We start from the raw sequence: 13,885 nt of genomic DNA, 5'->3' as shown, positions 1-13,885 counted from the left end.
ATGATTCTTCCTCCTCTCTGAGGTTTTTTTTTTGTTTGTTTTGTTTTTTTCAGATAAATGTCTTGAAGTCTCTTGGCATTCGGTCCTACTACATATTAGATGCACAAAACCAGTGAAGTACTTTAACATTCCAGAAAATTCCCCATTTATAAGATGAATGTAATAGCTCCATATCCCATAATCTTTCCATAGAAAGTAAATGAAGTGGTAGATTTATTCATTGATCCTAAGGAACCAGAAAATTAGAGACACTTTATGTTAATAATAAAATTTAAGTTTAACTTTTATATGTGTATATATCCTGACATCTACTTTTCTCTCGTAGCATCTTGTACTCTCTCCTAAAAAAAAAAAAAAAAAAGCACTTCATTCACATAGTTCTGCCTTATATGTATGGGTGTATGGGTGTAGAACCAGCTATTGGAGCATAGGTAGCCTTCCTAGAGCCATGTCCCAAAATAAAATTTACTATTCCATCCCCAACAACCATCAACTACCAATAACTTTTCAGCTGGGGGTAAAGCTTCATGGGTCCTTCTCCCATCCATGCTCTGGTTTTGGCCAGTTTGATCCTGTGCTGGTTTACCTTTTGCAGTCACAGCTGCTCTGTGTTCATGGGTGCAGTCATCCTGCCCAGTCCAACAAATACTATTGTCGATGTTTTGTTGGCTACAGTGACAATCCACACTTTGGTTTACTAGAAGTAATGGTGATAATAAAGTTCAAGTCTATTCTGTTAGTGAAACTATTATTAAAGTATACACTGGTTATAATAAGATCAGAGCCCAGGCCTGATGGCAAAGAAACATGATTGAACCTTATTAAAGTGTTCATTGACTCACATTTAGTAAAAAAATGATGTTCACGCTTTGCATTACTTAATCATTTTCTGAAGTTAATAGAAGTAGGAAGGCATCTCAGGGGAGGTGGGCATGATGGATGCCCAAGACAAGAACCATGTGATGCACAGTGACCAAGATCCAGTCCAACCCTATTCTTAGGTGTCCAAGCTACATAGTGGGGATCTTAGATGCTTTTATTGTCCAGGGAATCTTGATATCTTTGGATTGAAAGGGACTTGACTTCATCTATGGTGGTGTTAATAATCAGAAAGTACATATAAAAAACTAGCAAAATGCTTATTGTATGCAAAGCATTCAAATTTATATTTAAAATATATTCATAGGAAAGTTTTTAAACTTTCCTATGGGCCCTTGAAAGAAGTGATAATAGAATAGGATTCTGAGGTGCAGATACCACCAGTGAATTCTGGCCACAGTCTCCCCAGCTGGAGCAATGAAGTTGCACATCAGAGTTTGCCTGTGAATTAGCAGTAGTGAGTTTGGAGGTTCCAGCCTCTGCCTAGATAGAATACGCTGTTTGGTTTTCAGGGGATAACAGTAGCAATAAGCCTGTACCTCTTAGAACTCTCAAAACACAGAATGCTCTTTTGCATATCATAAAGTCACCTTTCTTGAATTTGTTCCTTGAAGTGTGATTTATCAGGCACCAACTATGTAAATTGAATTTCTTTCATTAACAGAGGGGATCCTAAGGTGTTTGGACTTTGGACCTTGCATGGTCAAGTAAATGGTACTGATTAAAAACTATTTAGTGGTTAACATTTTTTCAAGGACCTTCATGTATATCATTAATTCTGTTCTTTGGGATTAAAAACAGCAAGAATATTAATAACATTTTTACTATTAGTAAGATATAGATAATGCTCATTTATGCCAAGCACTGTTAGCGGTTTGATATTATGGAATAGTGCCATTTTTACAGAAATGAAACCTGAGGCATATTAGTATTTCTATGAGAAACCCCATAGAGGTCAGTAAGTAGCAGAGCCGACATGTAATTCTACGATCCAAAACCCATTTGGCCACCTGCTGTGCACATGACTATTAGTTATCCCTATTAAAAATAAAGAAACTGAGGCACTGTGATGATGACCAGTTTACTTAGAGTCACAGAGATGAATGTTGATTGAACCAATACTCTTCCCATTACATTATATTGGTCTCAGGCTGGTATTTGAGACCATGAACATGTATAGAGATAACAGCATATATGAAAGTGACTGCCTAGCATTTTAGGATGCAGCAGAAATTCAGGGGGAAGGGACTGTCTTCAAAGAATCCATCTACATCTTAGTTCAACTATTCCATGTGGATTCTGCCACACCGTGGATCAAAGTGAGTGGTTTTCTTCTGCTGATTTGTTCTGCTTCATTTTACCAAAAGAGGTCAAAGTAAGAATTTCATAGCAAGCCTTAAATGAGAATTCAGCTATTTTTACACTCATTCATTATTCAATAGTTTTCTACTCACTACGTACCATGTGCAAGCCATTTGAACTACGTCCTGAATAAAGATGTGGTTCCCTCCTGTACCAACCCCTACCCAGCCCAGACCAGAATAGAATTTCATTCTCTGCAGAAAGCCAGGCTAAGGAGAATTCAGTAAATGTCCTCATTTTCATAAATTAAAATGCTTAGACCTGTTGATGTAGGCTTGACTCTGCTAACATGTTTAAACTTCCCAGTTCATTTTAGCAGCATCTCATTAGTAAATATTTAATCTTCTTTATTTAAAAAAAACACCAAATACTGTTCGTTGCCTGCTGTTGGGATAATCACACTTTGGAATCATAAATCCTGTGTTTATCTCCTCTTTAGGTGTGGTTAAATGTGAGATAAAATTAAAATAGAAAGCACTGCCTTGTCATGTTTCCAAAGTTATTCTACAGCAAGCCCAGAGCATCCTTTAGAAATGAGTTCTCTAGATCTTTGGCACATGTCCCACTACTCTGAGAATGAACAAACAAACAAACAAACAAACAAACAAACCTGGGAAACGTTCATGCCTCTGAGCGATGAACCCAAATAAGTGTGCATATACTGCGGGGAGAGTAGGAAGGGGTGTTTAGTTTGGCTAAATATGGACACATTAAAATTGCTATTTTTGACGCAGATATGATACTTAGGAGTTCATCCATTCATCCTTTCCATCTTTCTAGTGGCACAGAGTGAATCTGATGCTCAGTTCAGTAGCAATAAAACAGACATGATTAGAGAGTTTTGTGGAGAGAATTGGGTTAGTAAATCCTGAGAAAAAACTGAGAAATTCATAATAACAGAATACTTAAATGGAAAAAGCTTTTTTTTTTTTTTGCTTTTTTTAATGAGTATTTGTGATTACTTCTTTACATATGGATAGTATGTAGTAATTGTAGCTGTCCATGTACATGTGCATACCTGGCATAAAGAAACATTGTTAAGGAACCTTGGCTTGGGTGATTCATACTCAGGAAAGTTCCGTGTGTATTAGGATAAACAGGTACTGAGGACAACATGAGACACACCAGTGTCCTCAGTACAGTTAGTTAGGTTATTATTACAACATCATTACATGTTATTTTCGGAGGCAAGCATTTAAATAAACACTTAAATTTATAGTTTAGAGTTAAAGATATGTTTTTGCAAAAAATGAAAACTGTTAAGAGCAGACATTTTCTAATCTATTGCACTCCTTATTTTGCCTGGTTCCAACCCATCCCAGGTCTTTCATGAGAAGGATGTATCTAGCACACTGCTTAGTGCTCTCACAGCCTCTCTATGGAAAGGTATACCCGAGTCTACCATTTTATGAATACAATCCCTGCAGTGGGAATTAACACTTTTTAGTGAACAATAATGTTAATTTTGTATTACACTGGTAAATTTTGTTAGGAATTCAAAACCTAGAAATTAAAAAAAGATCATATATATGTGTTGACACAGGGAGGGAAAAGGAGGAGGGAGGGAGGGAGGGAGGGAGGGAGGGAGGGAGGAAGGAAGGAAGGAAGGAAGGAAGGAAGGGAAAGTTTAAAGCTCTGTAAGGAAAATCTTATGACTGCCAGTAGATGGCGAACTTTACTGCAAGGAGAAGGTGTTGTAGTCTCTGACTTGTTCTGAACATTAAACAACCAGTGAAATTTCACACTCTCAGTTAGAAAGCTCATATGAAAAACAAATTCTCCATGCCCATTTTTCCTGGGACCTAAATCCCAATAATAAATTTAAGTCTTATTCTATTAATGATAAAATTAATATTTAATTCTAAAGCATAATAATTATTAAAGCCACTTTCTTTTTCATTGAGAGAATGTAGTATGCCAGGCATAACACATGTGACTTTTTTTCCTGGCATTTTGGAAATGTTGGAATGGCCATGATCCTTAAGTCATGGCCACCCATCATGTGTTTGTGCCTCTGTTCTGTTTTCCCTAGCGGCTTATTTAATTATTTAATCAGTTTTTTTCATCCTATGCCTATAGTCCTAGGATTGTGGCAGTGAAGACAGAAAGAGTCTGAGTCCAGGGCCTGCCTAGGCGAGATCCTGTCAAACAACATTTAGTAAATTGAAGTTATTTTATAAATTTGAAAAGTGGAACTTTCATTCTGACAGATAATTTGGTCTCATCGGTCAGCGCACATATGTTGAACTATACCTAAGAGAAGGCCTGTTAGCATCTAGGCACACATTCACAAATTCACAGATATGTCCTTCACTATGTCAGAGACCATGCCAATGGCACCAGGAAGGTGTGAGGCTTGTACACATACTACAAGCACTTAAAAATATACAGAGAAACAGAACAATGGAAGACAGGGTGTGGATTTAAATACACCTGGCTTGCTTTGCAAACACTTTATTAAATCTATCTTCAGTAATCCTCTCCAAATCCCTAGGGTTCTGGTGAAGCGCACACCTACCTGCTTCTCACGCCCGAGGTGCACACACCAGCAAAAGCTCCCTGAAGGGCTTTCTAACAAATTTGTTTTCATTTATTTCCTAAATGTTTATTTCATCTTTAGGTACTTACACTAGCAAGATTTTGCTGAAAGGACCCAAAGATAGCTGTCTCTTGTGAGACTATGCAGGGGCCTAGCAAACACAGGAGTGGATGCTCACAGTCAGCTATTGGATGGATCACAGGGTTCCCAATGGAGAAGCTAGAGAAAGTACCCAAGGAGCTAAAGGGATCTGCAACCCTATTGTTGGAACAACATGATGTACTAACCAGTACCCCGGAGCTCTTGTCTCTAGCTGCATATGTATCGAAAGATGGCCTAGTCGGCCATCACTGGAAAGAGAGGCCCATTGGACTTGCAAACTTTATATGCCCCAATATAGGGGAATGCCAGGGCCAAAAGAATGGGAATGGGAGGGTAGGGAAGTGGGGGGCGGTATGGGGACTTTTGGGATAGCATTGGAAATGTAATTGAGGAAAATATGTAATAAAAAAAAACAGTGAAAAAAATATTGATATCCTAGCTAGGTGTGTTTTACACACCTTTAATCCCAGCACTCAAGAAGCAGAGACAGGTGGATCTCTGTGAGTTTGAGGCCAGCCTCAAACTAGCAAGTTCCTGGTCAGCCAGGGCTGTATAGAGAGTCCTTGTCACAAAACTAAACTAAACTAAATTAAACTAAACTAAACTAAACTAAACTAAACTAAACTAAATTAAGCTAAACAAAACATTGTCATCCTACTGTGGCAAAAATGGAGTTAATTATTTAGCAGGTTACACACACACACACACACACACACACACACCTCTATTACTCCTAATATCTGTTACAGTTTATATTATTTTATAGTAAAGGATTATTCTCCTACATGAGAGCTTTATTTTCTCTTTTGTGTATTGATTTCACTTACCGACCTACCCTGACTTCATTTTCTTTCTTGTGCAGCTTTTAGTGTTCTCCAAAATTAACAGCAGTAAAAGTTGCTTTGGGTTTTAGAGTTGGTGTGTTTCTCTGCTGTCCCCCTACACAGAACTCCACATTTTTCTTCTCTGACATATCCCTCTTGAGGCTACACTTTTCGCTCTGCTTAATGTTGATACTGGTGGCACATCTGGGGTTCTGGGATTTCTCTTTTAGTAAAATCTGCTTGTCGTTACCTTGTTAGATTACTGACAAGCTTCCTAGCATAAATGTCTTCTTTCTTGATTTCATTGCCATTTTCATTCATGGTCCCCTAAAATCTTCTTAAAAATGGAGGAAAAAAGTAAGCACACAGATGTTTTCCTCTGTTTAAATTGAATAAGTAATACAGCTAGGCATATAATTCTGATTTATAACTGAGTTCCTCTTGAATGTGTGTGTGTGTTGTGTATCTGTGTGTGTCTGTGTGTGTATGACAGAATCTTACTACATACTACAGGCTGGTTTTAAATCAAGACCTGCCTCCATCTACTGAGAACTGGAGTTACAGGCATCCTCACACACAGTCTTCTTGGGAGTTCTAAGATGTTCTAATAGCCTCCAGAATGCAATGCTTCAGAGTATAAAATAGAAATATATCCAATTGATTTAGAGAAAGCCTTAGAATTATTGCTCTCTTGGGACCATTATTCCAATTATATTTTCAAAGATAGATCCCTAGAACAGTTTCAGGAAAATAAAGTTTGAAGCCTTTGACTTCAATATATCCACAGTGGGACCTTGTCTGTTTTAACCTGTGAGATGACCATAACTATTTGAGAAATGCTGTGTGTGAAGTCCTTGGATGGTCAGCACAGTGGAACCCACTGGATGACTAGGGCTTTATTGATTGTGTGTGTGTGTGTGTGTGTGTGTGTGTGTGTGTGTGTGTGTGCATGCGCGCTTTGCTTTTTGGAGCATAAACTAGAGATGTTGAAAAAACACTCAATCATAAATCAAGAAATAGGGTTCATTTCAATAGGCGTTTCAGTTAGGCAACTTTTCCACAGATGGCTTTGTAAATGACCTCTTAGTATTTCCTAAAGTTTTACACAAGAGAAGATGGGTGTCAGAATTCTCAGTAGCCGGGCAGATTGACAGCATTCTCATTATCTGACTGCACTTAGGACAGAGGAAAGGAAGATGTGGAAGAATCCTGCTGTAGTTAGTTTTGCTGCGCGCACATGTCTGTGTGTGTGTGTGTGTGTGTGTGTTTGTGTGTGTGTGTGTGTTTTTGCACTGTGTATTTATTTATGTGCCTGTGTGCAGCAAGTGTGGATGTGGGCAAAGACAACTTCCAATGTCCTTCCTGACATATCTATCCTTCATCCTTTGTTGAGACAGTTTTCTCTTCATCCTCATACTCACCATTAGGCTAGGATGACTGGCCCGTGAGTCACTTCCAAGAATCCAGCTGCCCAGTGCTGGAATTTTAAGTGTCTGCTACCCAACCTGACCTTTTAGCTATGTGCTCTGGACACTAGACTCGGATGCTCTTGCTTGCAAGGCAGGCATTTTACTGGATTAGGCATCGCCTTAGCTCCTATCTTAGTTTATTAATCATAAGTATAAAAAACTTCTGGATAAGTGAAGAATTAAAAATCAGTATTTCAGCATATTCCATAATGTGTTTCACTAATGAGTACATTTGAATTTTTCTAAAATTTTATCCTCAACCTATTTGCAAATTTAATCTTGATATTTTCTATTTTGTTTTAGATTCATTTTGCAATAAAAACAATACCAGGTGTCTCTCAGGTTCTTGCCAAAACAATTCTACGTGCAAGCATTTTCCACAAGACAACAATTGTTGCTTAGACACAGCCAATAATTTGGACAAAGACTGTGAAGATCTGAAAGACCCTTGCTTCTCCAGTCCCTGCCAAGGAATTGCCACTTGTGTGAAAATCCCAGGGGAAGGGAGCTTCCTGTGTCAGTGTCCTCCTGGGTACAGCGGGCTGAACTGTGAAACTGCCACCAATTCCTGTGGAGGGAACCTCTGCCAACATGGAGGCACCTGCCGTAAAGACCCTGAGCACCCTGTCTGTGTCTGCCCTCCTGGATATGCTGGAAGGTTCTGTGAGAGGGATCACAATGAGTGTGCTTCTAGCCCTTGCCACAATGGGGCTATGTGCCAGGATGGAATCAATGGCTACTCCTGCTTCTGTGTGCCTGGATACCAAGGCAGGCATTGTGACTTGGAAGTGGATGAATGTATTTCTGATCCCTGCAAGAATGAGGCTGTGTGCCTCAATGAGATAGGAAGATACACTTGTGTCTGTCCTCAAGAGTTTTCTGGTAAGTGCAATTACATCTGCACCCTGTACATTTGTTTCATATTTAAAAATATATATGTACTCTTCTTTTCACTTTCAATATAATATATGTCTAGTCACTTATAAAAATAGCCAAGTTCTAGAACATACTAGTAACTAGAGAGCAAGCTTTAGCTAAAATCTCTGGGACTCTACGGAATTCGCTGAATCTGTGAGCAGGTATGTACCATCAGTACTGCTACTTCATTAGGAGGTCTACATAACTGCAAGCTTAGACTTGGGTTTTAACAAACATTAAATAGTACCCTTTGTGTACAGATGCCATATTTAAATAAAACCTATCACTTGATGGATGCTGGCTGCTACCATATCCCAAGGTATGGTATTATGAATAGTGCTTTAGTGAATGATGGAAGGCAATAGGTATTTTTAAAATACCTATTTTTTGTAGCTATATATTCAGTAGTAGTGCCACTAGATCACATGGTAAATCAATTGCCAGGGTTTTCTGAGGATCTTCCATAGTGTTTCCCAAAATATATCCATAAAATAAGTTCCATTTCCCCCAAAACTTCCCCGGCACCTACTATTATTCATAATTTTGAACACCACCAATATCACAGTTATAAGATCACAGTTTGCATTTCTCTGGTGATCAGAAATGTTGATAAACATTTCGTGTATCTCTTGGGCACCTGTATTTTGCACTTGCAGCATCATGGATGAGTCTAGAAGACATTATATTAAGTGAATTAAGCCAGGCATGAAGAGCCAATCTCATAAGTGGAATCCAAAATAGCTTACACGACAAATAGGGTATACAATGGTGGCTTCCATGGACTGGCAAAGGGTGGAGCATGGATAAGGAAGGAGGAGATGCTGGGAAATGAGTACAAGGTGAGATGGGAAGAGAAATAAGTTTTATGGTGTTGTTGCATGGGAACTTGATAATAGTGAATACTTGAATCAACCATAAAAAGAATTTTAAGTGTTCTCATATCCAGAAAAAAAGACAGTAAATACGTGTCTTGATGGATAAGGTGACAAATACCTTTGGATTTGGTCCATGGACTTCAAGGAGCCACTTTCAGGACCAGACAGTTCTGGTTTTCAGTCCTTTGTATTTCTTCAAATCTGAATTAGGTCTTCCATTATTTGCCCCCAATATATCATGTAGTCTATTAGGAAGAAGGCAGGCTACAAATCGGTGGGTTCTAATACTGACATGTGCTCTAACAGATAAACAGCAGCAAAAGCCAGTACCTATTTCGTCTCTTAGAAAGAGAAGATAATGGTACGACAGTCACATTGATAGCTTATGTGCCAATGGTATTGTCTACATTTTCCAGAATTAATACAATTTTAATGGTTTCATACAAAAGCATTCTGACTACCCTCTCCAACCAGCCATTTTTGTTTCTCTCCCATCCCTATCATTCCTTCCTTCTCCCTACCATGCCCCTTTCAGGATTCATGACTTTTTGTTTGGTTTGTGGCCAATTTAGTGTAACTAAGGCTATGTCAGGGTACATTGGAGCTGAACTATTCATTGGCATCTGGTGGGGTCATTACTGGGCACACAAATGAAGAAAATGACCCCCACTCTTGCTGTATTGGGAGCAAATAGCTCGGCAGTGAGGCATAAGGCCACCCTAGTCCCTGCCTGGCTGCTGACATGGTAAAAGCTTTCCCAACAATTGTGAGTCCAAAATTGCAATGGTTCTGTCACCAGAAGGTGACATTTTGCATCCCTTCTCCTTATCTTCCAGAAACTACTTGCTTTCTAACCCTCCAGCATGCTCCCTGAGTATTTAAAATGAATGAAATAAACTTCCTATTTAGGGCTGAACATTAATTGAAATCTTTTCTACAGACAAAATGTAGAAATAACCTATGTCAAGGGTGTATTCAAAATACTGAGATGTTAAACAACAATGCACTTCTCTTCACAATTAATGTATTATTACTGTGGGTTACAAGGTGTCTGCTCTAGGCTCAAAAGAGCCAATGTTCTTTTCCGGGTAAAACACTGAAATGCAACCATAAGTCCACTCATAACATGATGTTGCTCCCATAAGGCTAAGCAACCAGGCAAAGTCTCATACCTTGACTTTCTATAAGCCATATTTAAAGTGTAATTACAAAATAGAGTTTACATGAAATAAACATAAGGCCACAAGAATCAGGACTGCCATTATTGGGCTAGGCTTGCTCAGCTCCCAGGATAGGGTCAAAGGCTCCTTCATCAATCACCTGCAGAAATACAACAGCCTGTGTTCTAGTAGCCTATCTTGGTTCTCATCCCTGAGTACAAATTACCCAGAAATATGTGAAACAGAAATTTCAGACCCTTCCTTCAGAGGGTCAAATTTAATTGGTAATTTAAAAAATGTCCAAGGATGGGAGCCAGAAATTAAACTCATAAGAACTTAATTTAGAGACCTTTGTGGTTGATTTACTTCATAGATATCCCTACAATATCAGAGCTTATAGCAGTCCATGCCAATTACTCACAGTCCCAGTGAAGATGGGTAAAATCAAGGGGAAAGCCAGAGATGATGAGGGAAAGGAAGAGCCTGACAATGAGCATGGATGCTCTTGAGGTCCCTGACTCTAGACCATCTAACAAATCTTGGAAAGTGTTACAGCTGCTCCATGCCACATCTGAATTTAGAGTGATCAGAAAGCACTGGGTTTACAGGGTAGAAAAAAGGCCCGTGTGCTTCTGAGTAGCAAAAGCAAGAAATGGAAATAAATTTAGAAAGAGAGAGAGTCACTGCATGTGGAGAGGGTTCACACTACATGAATCCTCTGTGCACCCTGTTGTACTTCATGAGCTGAGACTCATTCATTGCAAAAAAACGAGCTCAACCCATGCCAGCGAATCTCCAGGTGAGAGTCTGCGTACGCAACAGCGACAACTGAAGTTCAAAGTAAGTCTTTGAAAGCTTTCATAGTGAAAGGGACAATAACTTGGAGCATTTGTCTCTTTTTAGTTCAAGTTTATGCACTAGATACTTATGTAATTGAGATCTTCCTTAAAATTAACCAGATTAATAGTGTATACCTTTTCCGTTAAGATGCTTGCAATATTAGAAAACTGGCTTGTAGTATGGCAAGAAAAGGCCAAATGGATAAGAAAAATCTAATTAAAATGTGTTGGAATTTCCAGCGAAAGGCATCTATAGGAAAATATTCAGTTCCTTCATTTTAAAATAAATCTTTGAAGGGCAGGGGAGATAGCTCAGTTGATAAAGTGCCTATCAGAGCAAGCATGAAGACCTGAGTTTGGATTCGTAGCAACCCAGTTATAAGTCTGTGTAGTTCATAGTTCTTGTCTTTAGTCCTAATCTCCTTATACCTCATTGGTGGGCATAGATAGCCAATTGGTAATTTTTAGATGTAGTTAGAGACCCTGTCTCAAAAAATATAAAGAGGCCTTCAGGAAAGTACTCCGTGTTGATTTCTGGCGTTAATACACCTACACATTATAGATACAGGTATATAAAAACCACTTACATATGCCACAACCATAAACACAAAAATAAATTATGAAAGGATGGACAAATGAATAAATTAAAATAGATCTTCAGTATATAAATTAATTTGAAGTAAGAAAACACATATTTAATTTTCATATGTAAGACACACATTAAACATCTTTTAAGCATAAGTTATGTTTTTATTTTAGAAATAAAAAATATACAAACTATCATGTTTTAAAAAACTGAATTTAGTTCATAGTTTAAAAGGCTAAGGTCAGAGGTTAGGGCCTCACTGAATTTAGTTCATAGTTTAAAAGGCTAAGGTCAGAGGTTAGGACCTCACCTAGAAGAGATATCATGGGCATAAGAGGAAAAGGCCATCGTGCTACTGATTAGGAAGAAGGGTCACCATTTTTCGAAGAATATTTTCACACTTATTTTATTCAGAGAAACTTTGATACCTTTAAGAAAAACATGTAATTTCCAGAGATAGTTCCAACTTAATGAACTTACAATGTGTACCTATGACTCTCAAACTTTAGTACTTTAGCTGAAGAGCTGGTCATAGAAATTCAACCTTTGATTCCAGTGATCTGAGACAAGGCTCTAGAATGTGCACCTGCCACAAGTTCCCACAAGATGCTGGTGTTGCTGGTACATTGTCAACTCGACAGAATCTGGAATCACCTAATATACACGTTTTTATTTGGGTTAGATTAACCTCAGGCCATGCTTATGAGGGAATTTACTGATTAGGGTATTGAGGTTGGACGATCCATTATAAAAGTGTATGGTACCATTTTCTGGGTTTGGGTCCTGGGTGTCGTTAAAAGGACAAAGCTAAGTGAACTCAATTACATCATCACTCTCTGCTTCCTGACTGCATGGGTAATGTCACTAGCCACTTCAAGCTTCTGCCACCATGATGTGCAAAAACATTTTCTGCAGTAGGTTTCCACATCACATTTGCAAAAAAGCTTTAGTGTTATATATCCCTCCCGTATTTCCTCCTCTACCCTGCCCTATCATTCCCATTCCTGTTCCGTTATTCTCATTTAACCCTTTATTCTGTGTTCTATCTCCCTTTGACAGCTTGCTCCCTATGACTGTTAAGTAATTTCATGACCTCTAGGAATAGCCCAAATGAAATATGATAATTTGAATATCCAAATGTAATATCAATAAATGAAGGAAAACGTGAAATATTTGTTGTTCTGTGTCTGGGTTACCTAACTCAGAATGATCATTTCCATCTCTTTTCATTTACCCATACGTTGTATGATTCCATTTTTCTTAATAGCTGAATGTTATTGCACTATGTACTATGCTACACTTTTTTGCATCATTCATTCATCAGTTGGTAGGAATCTAAGCTGTTTCCATTCCCTGGCTACTGTGATCATGACAGCAATGGACATGGATGAGCAGATATCTCTGTAGTAGGATGTGGAGTTCACTGAGTGTATGCATGAGAGTGATATAGCAGAATCATAAAGTAGATCTATCTTTTTGGAGAATTTACATACTAACTTCTGAGAAATCTGCACCAGTTTGCACACCCACTGCTAGTGAAAAAGTGCACCCTTTCCTCACACCCACTTGTTATCACTTCTTTTATCTTAGCTACTCTGAGTGTGTTTAAGTGACATCTCAAATTAATTTTAGTTTTAATTTCCACGACAGCCGAAGATGTTAAATGTGTTTAAACTTTCTCTTAGCCATTTGTATTTCATCTTTTGATAACTCCCTGATGCCCACATCCCTGTCTCATTCAACACAGTACTTTAAGTCTTAGCTGGGACAAAGTGAAGTGGGACACGTGATACGTATATGATGGATACATTGATATTACAGGGTATGTTGAGAGGGTGGAGGGACACCATCAGAGGATTATAGGAGATTAAGTGTAATTTCCAGAATCTTGTTCTACTCAACCACACTTGGCTTTGAAACTTGAAGTCTTAGATAGGACAACACAAGTGAAGGAGATAAAGGAGCTGTAACTAAAAAGAAGAAGAAAGCCAAGTAAACTTTCTTTGAATTCTGGTTAGTGGAACAAACTGTTCATAGCAACAACAGAGCTGAGCGCTGCCTCTCTTCTATGCACAGATACATACACATTACAGACGTGCGTTAATAACTGTATAATGGATTTACAGAAGGAGCCTCTAACTAGCAAGATTCTTATTCGAAAGAAACATAGTGCATTGGGAATAATCACTTTTATTACCTGGAATCTGAAATTTAGGATCATAAACTTGGAGCACAATTATTTGTAAAGCATGGGCTATGTAGATAATGGACAAGGTATTCAGAGTGTATTGTCATGGCTGCCCTGCCTGTGTCCTGTGCTCTCTGCCTGTTG

The 13,885-nt window shown here is 38.4% G+C and overlaps 1 protein-coding gene across 1 annotated transcript in view; it reads left to right on the top strand.

Moving 5' to 3' along the window:
• The window catches only part of Crb1 (crumbs cell polarity complex component 1), a 204,113-nt gene that overhangs the window by 32,919 nt on the left and 157,309 nt on the right, over positions 1-13,885 (top strand). Inside the window, exon 2 of the mRNA XM_021170879.2 lies at positions 7,479-8,057. Within this exon, the coding sequence (XP_021026538.1) occupies positions 7,479-8,057 (579 nt within the window). The remainder of the gene's footprint in view (positions 1-7,478; positions 8,058-13,885) is intronic.

The sequence above is a fragment of the Mus caroli genome, unplaced genomic scaffold (assembly GCF_978045245.1).
Source record: "Mus caroli unplaced genomic scaffold, Mus_caroli_1 scaffold_1, whole genome shotgun sequence".
NCBI classification, from domain to species: Eukaryota; Metazoa; Chordata; class Mammalia; order Rodentia; family Muridae; genus Mus; species Mus caroli.
Note: the sequence above shows the minus strand (reverse complement) of the source record. Positions and strands in the feature narration are given on the sequence as shown.